Below are 18,298 nucleotides of genomic sequence, written 5' to 3'. Positions count from 1 at the left end.
ACATTCAATGAAAAGTGAGCATTCCTTTCACCCTTGTCTCCAAGTCCCCTGGTTTCTGTCCCTAGAAGCAGGCACTGTTACTGTTTTTTGAATATCCTGCCATGGACTGTGAAGTATAGATATGTATGTCGCTTACATGCATATAGATATGTATGAAGCACTTTTCAGTAGGCAGTATTTCTGGGAGATTTTTCCACATTGAGTACCTGCGCATTGGTAAAGGGCTATATTAAAAGTTTTTTGTTTTTTTTTTAAATCATGATGGGGGGCAACTGGCTGGCTCAGTCAGTGGAGCATGCAAGTCTTGATCTCAGGGCCCTGAGTTCGAGCCCCACATTAGGTGTAGAGATTACATTTAAAAAAAAAATTCATGATGGATTTAAGGATTAACTTCCCTTACAAGCACTTTTTATTTAGATTGTCGGGTCACTTAGTTTCTTCATTTATTTAGTGGAATAAATCCTTGTCAAATTATTTTTGTTGAATGCTTAGGAAATGGCAAGACTTTATAAAAAGAACCAGGAGACTACACAGACTTCAGGGAAAAATAGATGTGATCCTATATATGAATCTAATCTGTTATAGTTAGAAATATTTCTGAGAATTCTTGGTTATGGCTTAATTTCTTGGACGCAAGGTCTGCTTTCACTCCCTTGTCAACTAGAATGAAAAGAAGTAGAATAAATTTAGTGTTAAACTATTTTTCAGGTATGCTTCATGCAGCCACCTTTGAGTCTTAAAAATCAAATTCCAAATTTTTTGACATTTAATTACTGCAGTGTTTTCCTTTGCTTGGATCATTCTTAAGATTTAGATAGGTTTTATTCCTAAAAATTAAGTTTGCATTCATATGTTAACTACTCATTTCATAGTTTGTTATACTTGCTGTAACCATGATCTTTTTTGATTTTATATTTTCAGCAGTCATATAAAATATTAAGATGATGTTATCTGCTATTTATAATGCGTAAGGAAACAGAGTGACTTGCCCAGAGAAGTGAGTTAAAATTGTTGCCTAGCCTAAGCCTTCTAGAGTAGCTTTTACTTCTATGACCTTAACATATGCATTCAATAATAGTTATCTACTTCTTAATCATGAAAATATATTAATCTGTTCCTAAAAGCAAGCATTCTGTCCAAAAATACTAACCAAGAGCATGTTTTAGGGTTACCAGATTTAGCTGATAAGATACATATTAAATTTGAATTTCAGATAAACTGGTTTTTGTTTTGAAGTGAAGGTACGTCCTAGTAAGTATTTGGGACCTATTTTCTTTAAGATTTTTGGTTGTTTATTTAAAATTCAAATTCAACTGGGTATCCTGTTATTTTATCTGGCAGTTCCAGCTCATTTTTCAGTATTACAAATGGGAAAAATCATAATGTGTTACATGGTAACCCCAGACTTTTTATCACTTTCTATAACAAAAAAAAGCACATAAAAACATCCGTATATAAATAACAGACTACATATTGGATGTAAATAAGATAGCATTTCTTGACCAACAGGTATTTAATGATGTTAAAAACAAACCGATGTTTGTGATAACAGTCATGGTTTTCCTAAAGCATCACTGATACCTGGAACATATATTCCCCTTTGTTGACACTCAGTTTCCTTCACAAAATTTGTACAATTGATGTGGTATTTCCCCTAGTACATTGGAAATGTAACATGAGAATTTTTTCCTCAAGTCTTTTAAAACATTTTAGTGAGTTTTGGGGGTTGTAAATAGTTTTCCTCTATTAACATCAACCAAAAGAGAAACATATTTGAGAGGCACATGTGTTCTGTGAGGTGTGCTTGGTAAAAACCAATGGTTGTTGCATGGTGAAAACATTAATTGGGCACATACTCTATAGGTTTGGCAGTATAATTTTTCAAGCAGTGTACTCTGTCAGGTTTTAGGTGATAAACATGGGAATGCTTTGTGGCTCAATGAAAGAGAATGCTCAATTCAGCGAAGAAATCAGAAAGTGGTGGAGGAAGCACCCAGGTAAGAGTTTCTCTCAGTGAGCATTTATAACAGACTGATTTTGTTTCTTACATTCCTTTCCCATTTTACTGGCTAAAATTGCTTTAATTGCAGTTTGGTAGACATGGTATGATTCTATTGATGTATATTTTTATAATTAAGAATTTGCCACTTCATCTTCCTCAGTACTTAGTGCATGACACGTGAGAGAGTTCTTGGGAAACAAGGTGGGGTTTTGTTAGAGGAGAGAGTTGGGTGGATAGCCAGCTATGACTTCCACAGGCTTCTAGGGAATAGACCCTGCTAGTGTTTCCAGTCATGTGGAATGTCCAGGATGTTCTGTTGGTGAAAGTTTCATAAAGGTGATCCTGAAGTTTTTAAATTTATCTTACCATGAAGAGGCTTCTGGAGCATAATTTTTAGAGATTTCTTGATTTATCAGCACTCTTTCAGGCACTTCTCCAAGCCACCTTTAGATGTGTTGAATATAGCAATTTCATGGAACTTCATGTCTAATTTGATGCTAGGTTGGTATTTGTATATATCCAAGTTGTCTCTTAGTCCTTAAAAATCCCACTTGAGTGTACATTGTTATTTTTAATAACCAGGCGATAAGGAGTATAGCCAATTATAACTTTGTCATAGCCAGTGTGCCTTGATATATGTGTATAGTTTCTGTAAAAAGTAGATGTGGCTATGAGCAGATTTTTAATCACAGGGTAATGGCAAAAAGCAAATCCTACTTCAATTATAATGGTTTTTATTTATTTACTTTTAACGTGTATTTATCTTTTAAGGAGAGAGACAGAGCATGAGAAGGGGAGGGGCAGAGAAAGGAGGAGACACAGAATCCGAAGCAGGCTCCAGGCTCTGAGCTGTCATCATAGAGCCCGTCACGGGGCTCAAATTCAAGAGCCATGAGCTAAAGTTGGGCGTTTAACTGACTGAGCCACCCAGGTGCCCCTGGTTTTTAAATATATGGTATAGTATAGTGGTTTTAAAACATGGTTCCCAAGTTTTTTGCCACTTCTCCTGTTGAGGAGTAGGGGTAGGGATCTGTGTACCTTCCCCCTGGTTTTGTGTTCTGTGACTGTTTGAGCAATAGACTGTGTAGAAGTGATGCTGCCTGAAGGGGCCTTAAGAAACTGCCAGCTTCCACTTCTGTTTTCTTGGGACGCTTAGCTTGAAGAACAGCCCACTGCAGCCTGCACATGGCCTACCCCTGTCTCATGGCCCAGGATCAGGATGTAAGAAGGAAGGAAGAAGAAAAGGCAAAAGCAATGTTTATCTGTATCTTTAGGAAGGATCCCTAAATTTACCCGTGCTAACTTGGTGGTGATCTGGAGTTAGGCACTTTGCTGGGAAGTTGGGAAAAGTCTTTTTTTTTAAATTTTTAATGTTTATTTTTGAGAGAGAGACACAGACAGAGAGAGAGCGCGCGTGCGCACATGTGCAGGGAAAGGGCAGAGAGAGAGAATCGGAAGCAGGTTCCAGGAGCCTGATGTAGGGCTCAAACCCACAAGCCGTGAGATCATGACCTGAGCCGAAGTCAGATGCTTAACCGACTGAGCCACCCAGGCACCCCGGGAAAAGTCTTTTTTAAATTAAGTAACTGTGTGTCCTGCTAAAATTCTTCTAGTTGTGTAGAAGGGGACAAGGATTCCTGGTAGAATAATAGTAGTCTCTGACACACTGCTTTTATAATTTGGTGCTATCTTCTTATTGCTTCTAATATAACTAATTTTTTATTTAAAATTCACTCAGGTTGAGTGGGGGAAAAAACCTTTCACAGACTAGGAAACTTGAATCATTATTTTTGTTGCATTTCTCTCTCTTTCTCTGGAAATGTAAGTTTTTGTTTGAACTCACCTATTCATTGAGAGAAAAAAAGGAAAATTTAAAGCCATAGGAAGCAAAAAGAAAACAAAAACAAACAAAAAAAATGGGAACTGATCATTATACTTGATAGGTATTTGTGTATTATTATTTGTGAAAAAGTAAAGTAAGTGTAATATGTAGGTTTCAGTTTCTAGATTTTGACTTTACTGCTGTGTTTTGAGTGCAGTGATGAGGTTGCTTATCGCTCTGAGTATTTTTTACTTCTTTACGGTTTATTGAAGACATTTCAGGTTTATTTGCCTGCTGGAGGGTTATTTTGGTATTGTGAAACAAAAGTTTTGAGGATTTATTACATGTACAATGAGTTCTTGTTATATGTGGTAGTTATGTTTTATAGAGTCCCTGTGAACACTGAATTAGTGAATACTGAAGCATTGTTCCTAGGGGAGACCCAGAGTTACGTTCTGTGAGCCTCTAGTTGGGTCATTTTAATCCCTACATAACCTTGATGAAAATGTCCTGACATAACCTTGTTTTATGTGTGTTCCTGTTGAAAGACACCTTGCTAAATGCATGTTGTTGGTTCATTAATACTGATCTCATAGCCCCAGTCGGCAGTGCTGTAACACATGCCGGAAGGTAGTTCATCCACCACACGTGTTCTTCTGAAGGCACATCTCATGCTCTGGTTTCTCTTCAAATCGCATAAATCTTTCGCCTTTCACTGAAGGCACATCTCCCAATTTTAGCTTGCGTAGATTTGAATATATGTGTTTAAGTTTTACTAGTTGGAAACAACTACTTGTGCGAAAACTGATGGAAGTTGCAGCATAATGTGGAAAGTTCAAATATTAGTTTTATGAAAAATCTGAAGCTGACTTATTTAAACATGTTAGGCTTAATAACACAAAAAGCACATGTTATAAACACTTGTAAAGCATATAATATAAAATCTTAAATTGATAGAGATCATAACCTGAGTAAACTCTAAGAAAATTTTTATACGGTGCACACAAAAGATTACTTTTGTTCAAAATGTTGATTAATCTTTCTGTATTGGCAGCATTTTTCTGGATTCTGAGACTCGAAGAGCGATGGGAGAACAAGCCGTAGCTCTCGCCAAAGCAGTAAAATATTCCTCTGCTGGAACCGTAGAATTCCTTGTGGACTCAAAGAAGAATTTTTATTTTTTGGAAATGAATACGAGACTCCAGGTAACTGTTTTTCATTCCTCACCACGCCTCTATACTTGACCCTCTTCTCCCACCCATTTTTGTTTTCATGAAACTTACAAGTCAACTTCATAAAGTCCTAAAGATTTCATGTTTATGCTTGTGCTAAGACATGTGTTGGGAATGATAGATAAGTAACAGGGTAATTTAATGGTCAGTGTCTAGGCCTTCTGCTTTGTTACCGTTAATATGCCATATTGGGAATTTCACTTGGGTTTTTTCCCCTAACCTCTCTTGATGACCTGTATTAGTCAGGGTTCATGTCCTGTTGAGAGAACTGCTGTGGGTGTGATAAACAGAAAGGGATTAAGTGCTTACAAATCTTTGGAAGAGATGGAGGGAGGAAGGGTCCCTAGAGTAACTTTCAGGAATGGCTCTTAGAACTAGACCAACCAGCCTGGCTTCTAAAGGAACTGCCACCATGATGAGGTTGAGAAGTCAGGCTGCCACCCTGGAACTCTTTTTTTTTCCTTTTCTTTTTTTTCTTTTAACTTGTTTTATTTTTTATTTTTTAAAATTTACATCCAAATTAGTTAGCATATAGTGCAACAATGGTTTCAGGAGGAGATTCCTTAGTGCCCCTTACCCATTTAGCCCAGCCCCCCTCCTACAACCCCTCCTGTAACCCTCAGTTTGTTCTCCATGAGTCTCTTCTGTTTTGTCCCCCTCCCTGTTTTTATATTATTTTTGTTTCCCTTCCCTATGTTCATCTGTTTTGTCTCTTAAAGTCCTCATATGAGTGAAGTCATATGATTTTTGTCTTTCTCTGATTGACTATTTTCACTTAGTATAATACCCTCCCAGTTCCATCCACATAGCTGCAAATGGCAAGATTTCATTCTTTTTGATTGCCGAGTAGTACTCCATTGTATATATATACCGCATCTTCTTTATCCATTCATCCATCGATGGACATTTGGGCTCTTTCCATACTTTGGCTGTTGTCGATAGTGCTGCTGTAAACATGGGGGTGCATATGTCCCTTCAAAATAGCACACCTGTATCCCTTAGATAAATGCCTAGTAGTGCAATTGCTGGGTCGTAGGGTAGTTCTATTTTTAGTTTTTTAAGGAACCTCCATACTGTTTTCTAGAGTGGCTGCACCAGCTTGCATTCCTGGTGGAATTCTTGACATTAGGGACATACTTCCTCTGTTCCAGTCAAGGTCTAGGAGGACTGGTGGCTTTTATTCCTTCTTCCCCTTTTTCTTTTATTTAAGCTGTAAACTAAAATACACATTCAGAAAAGTACATAAAACACAAATTTAAAGTTGAAAAATTACTATAGCAAAAACCCATGGAAGCATCAAATGGATCTTGAAGAACCAAAATGCCAGCTTCTTACACCCCCTGCCCAACTTCTTCCCCTTCTAAGGATCCCTTCTCCATCCTTCTAGAGCTATTTCCTATTCTGACTGAATCCCGACTGAATCAGCCGGGATCATGTGATATGTAACTTTTTATACCTTGCTTCTTTTTTCAACATGATAAGATTACACTGTGGGATTGGATTTCATTTATTATGGCAGAATTTATGGTATCTAGATGCGTTTCAGACCAATGTTGTAAATATTTGTTGAGTTTGTGTATGTATTTACCTTAGCAGTTGTTGCTAAAAACTTAAGATACTTGTGTTTGAAATCACTTTTTTAGCCTGTAGTTTATTGGTGTGAATACCTTTAAGAGTGACAGAATTTTGTGTTTTGGAGATTAATTTGATTTTGATTAAAAATAATGTCTTTGTAACGAAGTATGTCTAATTAGATAATTAGCTGGGAAATCACGTTTTTTATTAAAATGGAGACTTTATCATATCATGATGGGAATACTAGTTTGTAATATGATTTCTGAAGGGAATTTAAAGTGACCAGAAGACATTTGTATTTTATTACAGACGCAAGAGCTACTAGATTGTTTAGGGTAATTATCAGAATTTACAAAATTAAAAACAAGTGTTGTCTTCAGGACACTTTATTCGTGTGTGTGTGTGCGCGCGTGCGCACGCGCGTGTGTTTTATTTGTTCCTGGCTCATCTATCTCAATCCGAAAGTTTTTCCAAGTTGGCCCCCCCATGGTTGTTTTGGTATAAGACCTCTGAAAGTTGGTATTATGTCAAATGATGCTATGCAGTTGATCAAAGTCATTAACTACTTATGTTTACAGTTTATGTCTTAGATAGCTTGTCAGCAAGTTCTGTTCTGGTACTCCCAGAAAAAAATTATAAATGAATTTAAAAAATTAATTTTGTGACAAGTTTTATCCTATTATATCTGATAGTACCTAATTTTATGCTATTTAATATCACACTTTCATCCATTTGTCTTTCCCATTTAATGTTTTATTATTATTTTTTTATGTGTGTTGACTTCCAGTGACTGTAATCCTGTCAGTTATCAGACAAATTAATTTTGATTTTCTAGAAGCATGTGTGTTGGGATATTTCTTGGTGGAAGCTGTAACTGAATGGGAACATGAAAAAAGAACCTTGAATTTCATCGTATTCAGAAAGCCATTCTTACATATTTCAGAGACTTCTTTCTGATATTTAAACAATTCAAATGTTCTTGTAATAGATTTTCTCTTTCAAATTTCTTTACTAACCTTAAATTATAATACTTAAGGCACATTCACCAAATTCTTTATCTTCTAAGATACATGTTATCTCTAATTAGTGTTTCATTTTGAGCCTGGAGGGCTATAATTTTCTGTGTTCTTTTTTTTTTTTTGTTTTGTTTTCTTCCTTGAAATATCTTGATTGAGCTATCACTTTTTCCAGCTTCAGAACTTAACACGCTTTTTTCTGGTTAACAGAAATGTGAGTAGCATCACATTGCTTGATTTTTTTTTTTTTTTTTTTTTTGGAGCGAAATTTGAAATACAAATATAGTTTCTCCTTAAAGATGTGCGACACTGAGAAAGTCACCACTTTTGGTGCATGAATGCTTGGTTCAGTTGACTGGCTTTGTTCTCAGTCTGGTCAGAATTTATATGTCAGAATTATCTATGCTGTCCTTGTATATGTTTGATTGTTTTCACAGTCATTAGTTTTCTGTTGCTTAATGAAAAAATTCAAATGCTTCCCCGTTACGGTTCCTTTTTTCTGTATTCTCCACCTTCCCTCAGAGTCCTCTTTCCTGCCACTGTTATTCTTGATATACTAGTTAGGAGAGAGTCCTTTCTTTCCCAAGTGTGCTATTCTGTGTTACCTCTGTGTACCTTTATCATGTCATTCCTTTTGCTTGAAATGTCTCATTTCCTGTAGTAGAAGCTCACATATACATCTACTCACACACACATACCTGTATAGATGTTTCCTTCTCTCCTTACGGAAGACCAAAAAACGTGATTTTGTTAAAATGCCATTTTAATTAACGAAATTGTATGTAATTCTGCTTGAATAGTTTTAGTTTCGTATCTTAATGATAAAACTAAGAATTGGCAATATTTGGTTTAACAAAATTCCAAATGGTTCAAAAGAGTATACATTGGAAAAATAACTCTCCATACCACGTTTTTATTTCAACCATTTAATTTTCCTCTGGAAGCATCCTTTGTTTTACTTAACAACGCATCTTTGGTAGTGTTCCATATCTAACTTAAAGCATTATCTTCTTTTTTTATGATTTTTAACATTTAGTTGTAGCTGTACAGTCCTAGAATTTCACCAGTTTCCTGTTGGCAGTTTTTCCAGGATTTTGCTATCACAAATATTGCGATTATGAATGATCCTGTACATCATCATTTTGCACATGTGGAAGTAGAATTGCTGGGGAAATGTGAGCTTTAGTAATTTAGTTAAGTATTATTGATATCTTTTATAGGAGAGCTTATTTCTTTATTCCCTGACCAAAAGGATCTTTGACTTTCTGCCTTTGTCTAATAGTGAAAAATAGCATCTCATTTTCATTTTCCTTCTTATGAGTGAGGTTGAATTTTTCTTCACATACTGATTCACATTCCCTTTTCTTTGAATTGACTATTAGATCCTTAGCCTTCTGTTATTGTAGGTGTCCTTTATTTTTTTTAGGCAATTAGGCATTTGTGATATTAAGAGGAAGCAATGCTCTGTGAATATTTTTCACCTTTCTATAGAGTGAGGGCTTGCCTTTTTTTTTTTTTTTAAGTTTACTTATTTATTTTGTTAGAGAGGCAGAGAGAGGGGGGGAGAGAGAATCCCAAGTAGGCTCCTCACTGTCAGCACAGAGCCAAATGCGGGGCTCAAACCCACAAACTGAGATCGTGACCTGAGCCAAAATCGAGTCAGCCGCTCAACCGACTGAGCCACCCAGGAGCTCCCCTAGAGTGAGGGCTTTCTAGTCAAAGAAAGACCATTCGTGCCTAGATTGAAGGATAGCAACTTTTTAAAAAAAAAAAATTTTTTTTTAACGTTTTATTTATTTTTGAGACAGAGAGAGACAGAGCATGAACGGGGGAGGGGCAGAGAGAGAGGGAGACACAGAATCGGAAGCAGGCTCCAGGCTCTGAGCCGTCAGCCCAGAGCCCGACGCGGGGCTCGAACTCACGGACCGCGAGATCGTGACCTGAGCTGAAGTCAGACGCTTAACCGACTGAGCCACCCAGGCGCCCCGAAGGATAGCAACTTTAAGACAGAACTGGAGAGAGTCTTATTTTTCCTCAGAGCCATTTGAATTTCCCCTTCCCTCAGAAAGATAGGTGTACATTAGAGCCAGGTTGGCTCACTCTCCTCAGGGTCAAGGAAGGGCAGATATGGCATCAACTCTTACATAAGCCCTGAGTTTAATAGTTTTGGGGTTCCTCTCCTGTGCTTCTTACTCTTCTGCATGCGCAGAGAAATAAGGCCTTTATCACATTGCCTTATATGGAATTGAGATGTGGGGAATAGTGCTACCATGTTCTATGACTAAATAATTGGTTTCTTCTCCCATCTACAAACCATTTATTTGTTTCTTGGCAAGATTACCAAATAAATGTGGATTAAAACAAAACAAAACCAGGTGTGATTTGTTATTTTTCCTTCTTCACCTCTTGCCTCTTTGACTTGGTATATTGTTTTTTCTTTCTATGTAGATATTTTTTGTTTTAAGTCTTACAGTTGCATTTTAAATATCTTATTTTTGGTGTTATAACATACTTAGGCTTTTCCTACTCATTCATAAATTAAATATTTTTCTTACATGTTTTCTTTTAGTACTTATTTCATCTTTCCTGGTGAAGTTTTCATTTCATCTGAAATTTGATTTTATCTATTTATCTTTTTTTTTTATTTTTTTATTATTTTTTTAACGTTTATTTATTTTTGAGACAGAGAGAGACAGAGCATGAATGGGGGAGGGTCAGAGAGAGGGAGACACAGAATCCGAAACAGGCTTCAGGCCCTGAGCTGTCAGCACAGAGCCCGACGCGGGGCTCGATCTCACGGACTGCGAGATTATGACCTGAGCCGAAGTCGGCCGCTTAACCGACTGAGCCACTCAGGCGCCCCTGATTTTATCTATTTAAAAAATGGCTACCTGATTGTCACAACCATCTTTGAATAATTTTTCTTTTATGTAGTAATTGGAAGTCACCTTAATTATATCATGAATTCTCATATGTATGTAGATCTGTTTTCTTTTTTAACCTTTCTGTTTAATCATGTGCTAGTACCACACGGTTTGGGATGTTATATCTCTGTGTTATAACACAATATCCAGCAGGACTGTTCCTTTCTCATTACTCTTATTTTTTTATATGATGTTTTAGAATTCACTTATTTCGTTTATATTTAACCAAAGAAAAAGATTAAAATGATGAAATTGCTGAACTATTAGATAAATGTTTCTAATTTTCCAGAGATATTAAGTCCTTAAAAGATGTTCTTAATAAGAAAAATGGTTATTAAAACCATTTATGTTTTTGTCATCATATTTCTTCATACTTTAATTTGAAAGAATATATTGTTTCCCTTTTACAAAAATGAATGGAAATTGGCATATTTATATTTAATTCTGCTGTCTTTTCCCCCTAACTCTTCATTTTTGCTATTTTTATTATTTTATATTACTGTAACATTTCTGTAACAGAACTCTCCTAGTGTCTTCCCTTTTTGTATTTTAACTTGTTTTTATGGTCACCAGCAGCATCTTTCCATAGCCTCATGATTAATCAGTTCTTCATTTTGATTCATCTTATGGTTATATGTTCTTCTTTTTCTTTCTTTTAAAACCAAGAACTTATTTTTGAGAGGTATCCATGGTGTATTTTCTGAGTTCTTAGATGGGTGGTAAGGTTGTGTTTATAACTGAAAAATTTCCTTTCACCTGGGTATAAAATTCTGGGGTTTGAGATAGCTGAATTAGCATGTTACTGGACTTTTGATCCAATACCAACCCTTGAGTAACTACCAAAATTCACTAAGAAAACAGAAAGAAAGAAAGAGGAAAAGGAAATAGAGAAAGGAGAGATGAGAAATCACTTGGAAGAGAGAAGGCTCTTTAAACTGATCTGTGTGGGGAACTATAGCTGTAGGGAGGGAACAGCCAGTGCTGCTAGGGAAAGAAGAGCAGGAGGAAAGCTCTTGCTTGTTCTTTGCTTTTGTTTAGGGACAGTTATTGCCCCTCCCTCACAGGGGAGCCTCGTATTGATGGCTCTGACCAATTCGAATTAATTTAGCTGATTCTTTTAATATTTTTTATATCTTCTTAATCACTACATGTACACAGGTCTTTCTTGATTTCCCATTTTCTTCTGTCAGCGTCTCACTTTGTCCACACCCTCTGCACAAATGCACATTTCCCATCTTTCTAGTCTACTATGTCATGATTTGGGTTAGCTCAGTGTTGGGATTTTATTATGACCACAGTGTGAACACTATTCACAGCAGTCCTGTTGTCACCTAAGATTACTTTCACTTTCCTGCACCAGTTTTTCTTTACTGTTAAAAATTGTCTTTGTTTGCTTAGTTTTCTGTGTGCCTATCACTTATTTATCCAAAAACTTGTCCCATGTTTGAGTATTTGCAAGCACATTGAGTTTTCTGTCAGTTTTACTTTTTGGTAGAAATAGTTGGTTCCTTTTGACTTACTGTAGTCTGGACTGGTTGCCTTCTACATTTGCATTTTGACTTTTTAGCTGAGATTTCCCTACTTTGTCTTGAAGATTCCTTACACTTCCCTTTTTTGGATCTCTTTTCTCCTGCATTTTTGTCGTAAACATTCGTTTATTCCCTTTTTTCCTGGAACACATCTTTAAAAGGTAGCTTCCTAAGAACTGGTGCACAGGACCTAAATTATATGAGAATTTGCATGAGTGCAGATGACTCTGTATTAACTTATTGTGGGGAAAAAACCCAATAGTTTTTATTGTGGTGTAATGTGCATATCGTAACATTCATCCATTTTAAGTATACAAACTCAGTAGAGTGAATGTTTGTATCCCTCCAAAATTCATATGTTAAAACATAACTCCCAAGGTGATGGTATTTGGAGGTGAGGCTTTTGGGAAATGATTAGGTTACAAGGGTGGAGGCCTCACTAATGGAATTTGTGACCTCGTAAAAGAGACCCTAGAGAGCAACCTTCTCCCTTCTGTCATGTGAGGACAGTGAGAAAGAAGACTCCCATGTATGAATTGGAAAGTGACTCTCATCAGACATTGAATTGGCTGGCACCTTGATCTTGGACTTCCCAACCTCAGAACTGTGAAAAATAAGTTTCTGTTTTTTATAAGCCACTCAGTCCATGTTATTCTGTTACAGCGTCCCAAACGGACTAAGACAAGTCAGTAAAATTTAAATAAATATACAGAGTTGTGCTACTAACATCAGAATCATTCTATAGAACATTTCTATCACCCCATAAAGTTACCTGTGCACATTTGAAGCCATTTCTTTTCTTTTTTTAAAAGATTTTATTTTTTTAAAGTAATCTCCACACCCAATGTGGGGCTCAAATTCACGACCCCGAGATCAAGAGTTGGATACTCTAATGACTGAGCTAGCCAGGTGCCCCTGTAGTCATTCCTTTTTACATCCCCACTCCCAGACAACTGTTAATTTACTTTGTTTCTGTAGTTTCCATATTTTATATTTCTGGACACTTTGTATACGTGAGATCAAACAATATATGGTCTTTTGTGTCTGACTTCTTAGCATGTTTTTGAGGTTTATTTATGGTGTAGTGTGTTTCAGTAGTCTGTTCTAATTGCTGAATAGTATTCCATTGTGTGGATATCCTATATTTTACTTCCCTACTTATAAGTTTGTGGATATTTTAATTGCGTCCACTTTTTGGCTATTGTGAATAATGCTGCTATGATGATTGAGGTATAAGAGTTTGGACAAATTATTTAATTACTCTTGGGTAGATACATAGAATGGAATTGTTTGTTGTGTGGTAAATTATCAAACTGTCCAGCTGTCTGGACAGCTGTAAAGTGGCTGCACCATTTTACATTTCCATGAATAATGTGTAAGAGTTTCAGTTTCTCTACATTTCCATATCCTTCTGAATAGGTACTTTTTAATTGTCTTTTTCATGATAGCCATTCTAGTGGATACAAAATGCTATCTCTTTGGGGTTTAATTTGCTATTCCCTAATGCTTAGTGATATCAAATCTCTGGGTGCTTATTGGTCAGTCATGTTATCTCCTTTAGTTAAAGCGTCTAATCATATCCTTTGCCTAATTTTAAATTGGTTTACCTTATTATTACTGAGCTGTGGAATTATTATTTTTTTTAAAGATTTTATTTAAGTTATCTCTACACCCAACGTGGGGCTCAAACTCACAACCTTGAGATCAAGAGTTGCACACTCCACTAACTGAGCCAGCCAGCTGCCCCTGTAAGAATTCTTTATACATTCTTGATACAGATATGCAATTTCTAGGTATTTTCTCCCAGTTTGTGGCTTGTCTTTCTATTTTCTTAATGGTGTCTTTTGAAACATAAGTTTTTTACTCATTAAAGCCCAGTTTACTATTTTTTCCTCATTTATGGATTGTGCTTTTGGTGTCGTACCTGAGCATTCTTTGTCTAACCTGAGGTCACAAAGACTTTCTCCTGTGTTTTTTTCTAGAATTTTGAGTATAGAATTCTGGATTAGAATTAACTTTCTGTTAGTGTCTTGAAGACCTTTTTCAGCTTTCTTTTAGTTTCGACTTTTGATATTGAGATGTATTCTGATTCTTGACCATTTGTTTAAAAAATTTTTCTCCCTCTTGGGGCGCCTGGGTGGATTAGTCAGTTAAGTGTCTGACTTTAGCTCAGGCCATGATCTCACAGCTCGTGGGTTTGAGCCCCGCATCAGGCTCTGTGCTGACAACTCAGAGGCTGGAGCCTACTTCGGATTCTGTGTTTCCCACTCTCTTTGCCCCTCCCCTGCTCAGGCTCTGTCTCGCTCTCCTTCAAAAATAAATATTTAAAAAATTAAAAAAAAAAATTCTCCCTCTAGAAATTTGCAAGATCTTACCTTTGTCTCTAGTTGTGGCCAAAACTGTTAGTTGTCTACCAATTACTACTAATAAGGAAAAATAGCTTTTATCTTTTATTAACATTGTGAATTCTTTTGATACTTTTGCTTTATATTCCTATAATAAATTTTAATTAGACATAATGATTTTCCTTTTGGTGTTTTACTGGATTTTGTGAGCTAATTATAATGATTTTGAATTTTTATTTTTTTAAATACTGTCTTTACCAGACTTAATATTATATGTATTTTTTGAAACTGTGAGAATATTGTATAGGTAATAGGCAATATGTGTTCCTTAAATATTAAAACTCAGATGTGAATCCATTTGTATTGGTATCTTTCTCAGTGGTAGGTCTTTAAACAACTTTCTAATTCCTTTTGTGGTAGACTGTCAATACTTTATGAGGTAATATGATCTATTCATAATCAAGATTATTGAAGGTTAATGATTTATTCATGTTCTTCTAGATTTTTTAAAATACTTTTTAAGTGTATTTATTTATTTTGTGTGTGTGTGAGAGAGCATGAGCAGGGGAGAGGCAGAGAGAAAGGGAGACAATCTCTCAGCGCAGAGCCTGATGTGGAGCTCAAACTCATGAACCATGAGATCATGACCTGAGCTGAAGTTGGATGCTTAACCAACTAAGCCACTCAGGTGCCCGAGTTCTTTTTTTTTTTTTTATTGGATCTATTTGATTTAGAAAGAGATACGTAGAATTTCTCATCATAATTTAAAAAAACAGGGATGCCTGGGTGGCTCAGTTGGTTAAGTGTTTGGCTCAGGTCATGACCTTCACGGTTTATGGGATTGAGCCCTGTATTGGTTTCCATGCTGACAGCCTTGAGCCTGCTTGGGATTCTTGCTCTCCCTCTCTTTCTGCCCCTCCCTCACCTTCTCTCTCAAAAATAAGTAAGTAAATAAAAATATATTTTATCTTTTAGTGAAGTTTTAGGTTTACAGAAAGATGAGTAGGAAGTACAAAGAGTTCCTATATACCCTTTTACCCATCCAGCCTTAGTTCCCCCTATTATTAATGTTTTGTATTAGTGTGGTATATTTGTTACAATCGATGAACCAGTGTTGACACATTGTTATTAACCAGTAATTTACATTAGGGTTCATTCTTGGTGTTGTACATTCAGTGGGTTTTGACAAATATTTGATGACATGTATCCACCATTACAGTGTCATGCAGAGTAGTTTCACTGCTCTAAAAATTCTTGCATTCAGGACCTTCTTGCATTTCTTTCCTTGGCTCTTTCCGTCTTTCTTATTTCTTTCCTTCCCCACCCGCCCCCATCCCTTCCTTCTTTTTCTTCCTCCATGTGTCAGTTTTTCTGTCTCTTTTATGCATGGAAATTGTCAAACATACAAAAGTCCTAAGAAGAGCAAGAGTGGTATGGTAAAGTCCCGTGAATCTGTAACCTAGCTTTGTATTTACTTTGCTCATATTGTTTTATATAAGCCTTGCTTTTGTCCCTTTTAGATGGAGTATTTTAACAAAAATCTCAGACATTATGTAATTTCATCTGTTACTACTTCAGTGTACATCTATATTCATTCTGCAGCAAGTTGTCCTTGCATTTTAAGCAATGTTTACTTTGCATATTTATCTATATATCTATATCTGTGTATGGTAGGTATATGTTTATGACATTTTACTTGCATTGTGTACCTTGTATCATTATATCATATCTTTGTCTTGTTTAAAGGGTTTAATTTAAAAAAATTTTTTTAACATTTATTTTTGAGGGAGACAGTGTGAGAAGGGAAGGGGCAGAGAGACAGAGGGAGACAAAGAATCTGAAGCAGGCTCCAGGCTCTGAGCTGTCAGCACAGAGCCCAACGTGGGGCTCGAACTCACGAGCGATTATGACCTGAGCCAAAGTTGGACACTTAACTGACTGAGCCAAACAGGTGCTCTTGTGTTCTGTTATTTGATATTTATGTTGCTCTTCCAGGCTTCTAATTCGAGTTCTAATGGCTACATCTTTTCCTTAAAGTATTCAACTAAGTTGCATAGTTGGGAAATCGTGTTATTTTATCCCAGAAATTCCCCTTGAGCATGGGGGTATGTGTGCATGTGTTACTACCCTTGAAGTTTCTAAATGCCCCATTGCTTTTTTTTTTTCCTCCTGTTCCTCAGCTGCTCTGTTTCACTAGGTATCTATAGTCATTATTCTGAATGATTGGCCTGTCCCTGATGGGTAAGCTGCCTCCCGTGGCTTTACTGTAGTTGATTTTGGGTTCACTACTGAGTTCTGTTTGTTGTAATATTCAAAGTGGCAGCAGTCCTTCGAGTGGTTGAAGACACAGCCTTATCTACTCCTGAGGTCAGGAAGAGCATATATCTCTTCGTGTTCTCTTCGTCTCCAGGAGAATCCAGCTAATATTCATTCACTACTCAGACTTGTTAGCCGAGTGATCAGGGACTCTCCTGGAGCCTTTAGCGACTTTGTTTTCTGGCAGCATAGATCTCTGCAGGCCAAGCTGTCTCCCTGACCTCTTCTTTCATATCTTTTCCTGGGGATCTCTGAAGCTGGCCTCCAGGTGTCCCCCAGCCCACGGGAGACCACAGCCACCTGCTCTTCATCACTGTTTGCAGTATCCTGAACTGCTCACTGACTCTGGGGGAAATAGAGACCATGCGATTTGGAGTGGAGCAGTGCTGGTTTGGCCATCTTCCAAAGCAGAAATATTTAACCAGGGTTACCTGGATATCGTTAAGCAGCTTTGGAGGAATCTGTGGACCCTCTGAAATTGGATACATGCTTTTCTAGAGAGAAATTTAGTGAGGTTCTAGACCCTAAAATGGTTCATAACAGCTATAGCTGACTAATGGGCAAGTCCTTTATTCATTGTTTTCATTAATTGCAAACATCCTCTATTCTGATTAGCGCAAGTAAATCCTAGCTCTACTCCTTCCTGGTTGTAGGACTATGAGGAAGTTCCTTAACTTTGCTATGCTTCATTACCTGCATCTATAAAGGGACAGTAACCGTAGCATGTGCTCTATAGGATTGTGGGCATTAAATGAGTTAATGCATTTAAAATGCTCAGAAAAGTGCCTGATTTAGACTAAACACTCCTTCTTCCTGAGAATTTCACCATGATATTCTGCATGCTATGTTTGTTAAATGTGGTTAACGTGTTTACTATTACTATTGTCATTATTAGGAAAGCTTGTCAGTAGTCATTTTTTTCAAATGGCAAACTGAGCCACAAATTAATAACTTTTTAAATTATTCTTTTGTCTGTTAACTGCAGAAACATTGTTGCAAATGAACAAATATACTTGCAATAAACCACTTTGAAAGGTATCTTTTTATCATAAGGATATTTGTGCAAGAGACTAGGAGATTAGAAGAAGACTTGGAAATGTAAAAATGAAGCTGATGGGTAAAAGTGTTTGTTACATTCATACGTTATTTTTGCTTAGACCTTTTTCTAGAAGATTAATGTTAGGACCCTGAATATACCTTTGCAAATTCGTGTGTGTGTATAATTGCTAATTTCCAAGCGTAGGTTATTTATAGATTTTAGTTCTTTGGGAAGACAGCCTTTATGTAGTCTACAAAGATGATAAGAACTGGAACACTGTCAAGTAGAAAGGAATAATATCTTACAGTAGTGAACGCCCAGGTGTGGTCAGCTGGCTGCCTATTCCATATCCTTAAGAAAAGACAGCTGAATTCTCCCACTTTTGTTAGATTTTAGTCAGTTGCTCATATGTGATTGCCACAGTGAAATCAGAATCTACTTTCACAATGGGATGGAAGAGAAAGTGAAGTGGAATTGATGAGATTCTATGGAGACGAG

At 36.6% G+C, this 18,298-nt stretch overlaps 1 protein-coding gene across 7 annotated transcripts in view; it reads left to right on the top strand.

Moving 5' to 3' along the window:
- PCCA (propionyl-CoA carboxylase subunit alpha) overlaps positions 1-18,298 on the top strand; it is a 413,047-nt gene that overhangs the window by 166,006 nt on the left and 228,743 nt on the right. For all 7 annotated transcript variants that reach the window (XM_078432172.2, XM_078432163.2, XM_078432167.1 and 4 more), the window contains 2 exons: positions 1,903-1,997; positions 4,879-5,029. In XM_078432172.2, coding sequence (XP_078288298.1) covers positions 1,903-1,997; positions 4,879-5,029 — 246 coding nt within the window. The remainder of the gene's footprint in view (positions 1-1,902; positions 1,998-4,878; positions 5,030-18,298) is intronic.

This window comes from Panthera onca, chromosome A1 (genome assembly GCF_046562875.1).
Source record: "Panthera onca isolate mPanOnc1 chromosome A1, mPanOnc1 haplotype 2, whole genome shotgun sequence".
In the NCBI taxonomy this organism is placed as follows: Eukaryota; Metazoa; Chordata; class Mammalia; order Carnivora; family Felidae; genus Panthera; species Panthera onca.
This window is presented reverse-complemented; position numbering and strand designations above follow the sequence as displayed.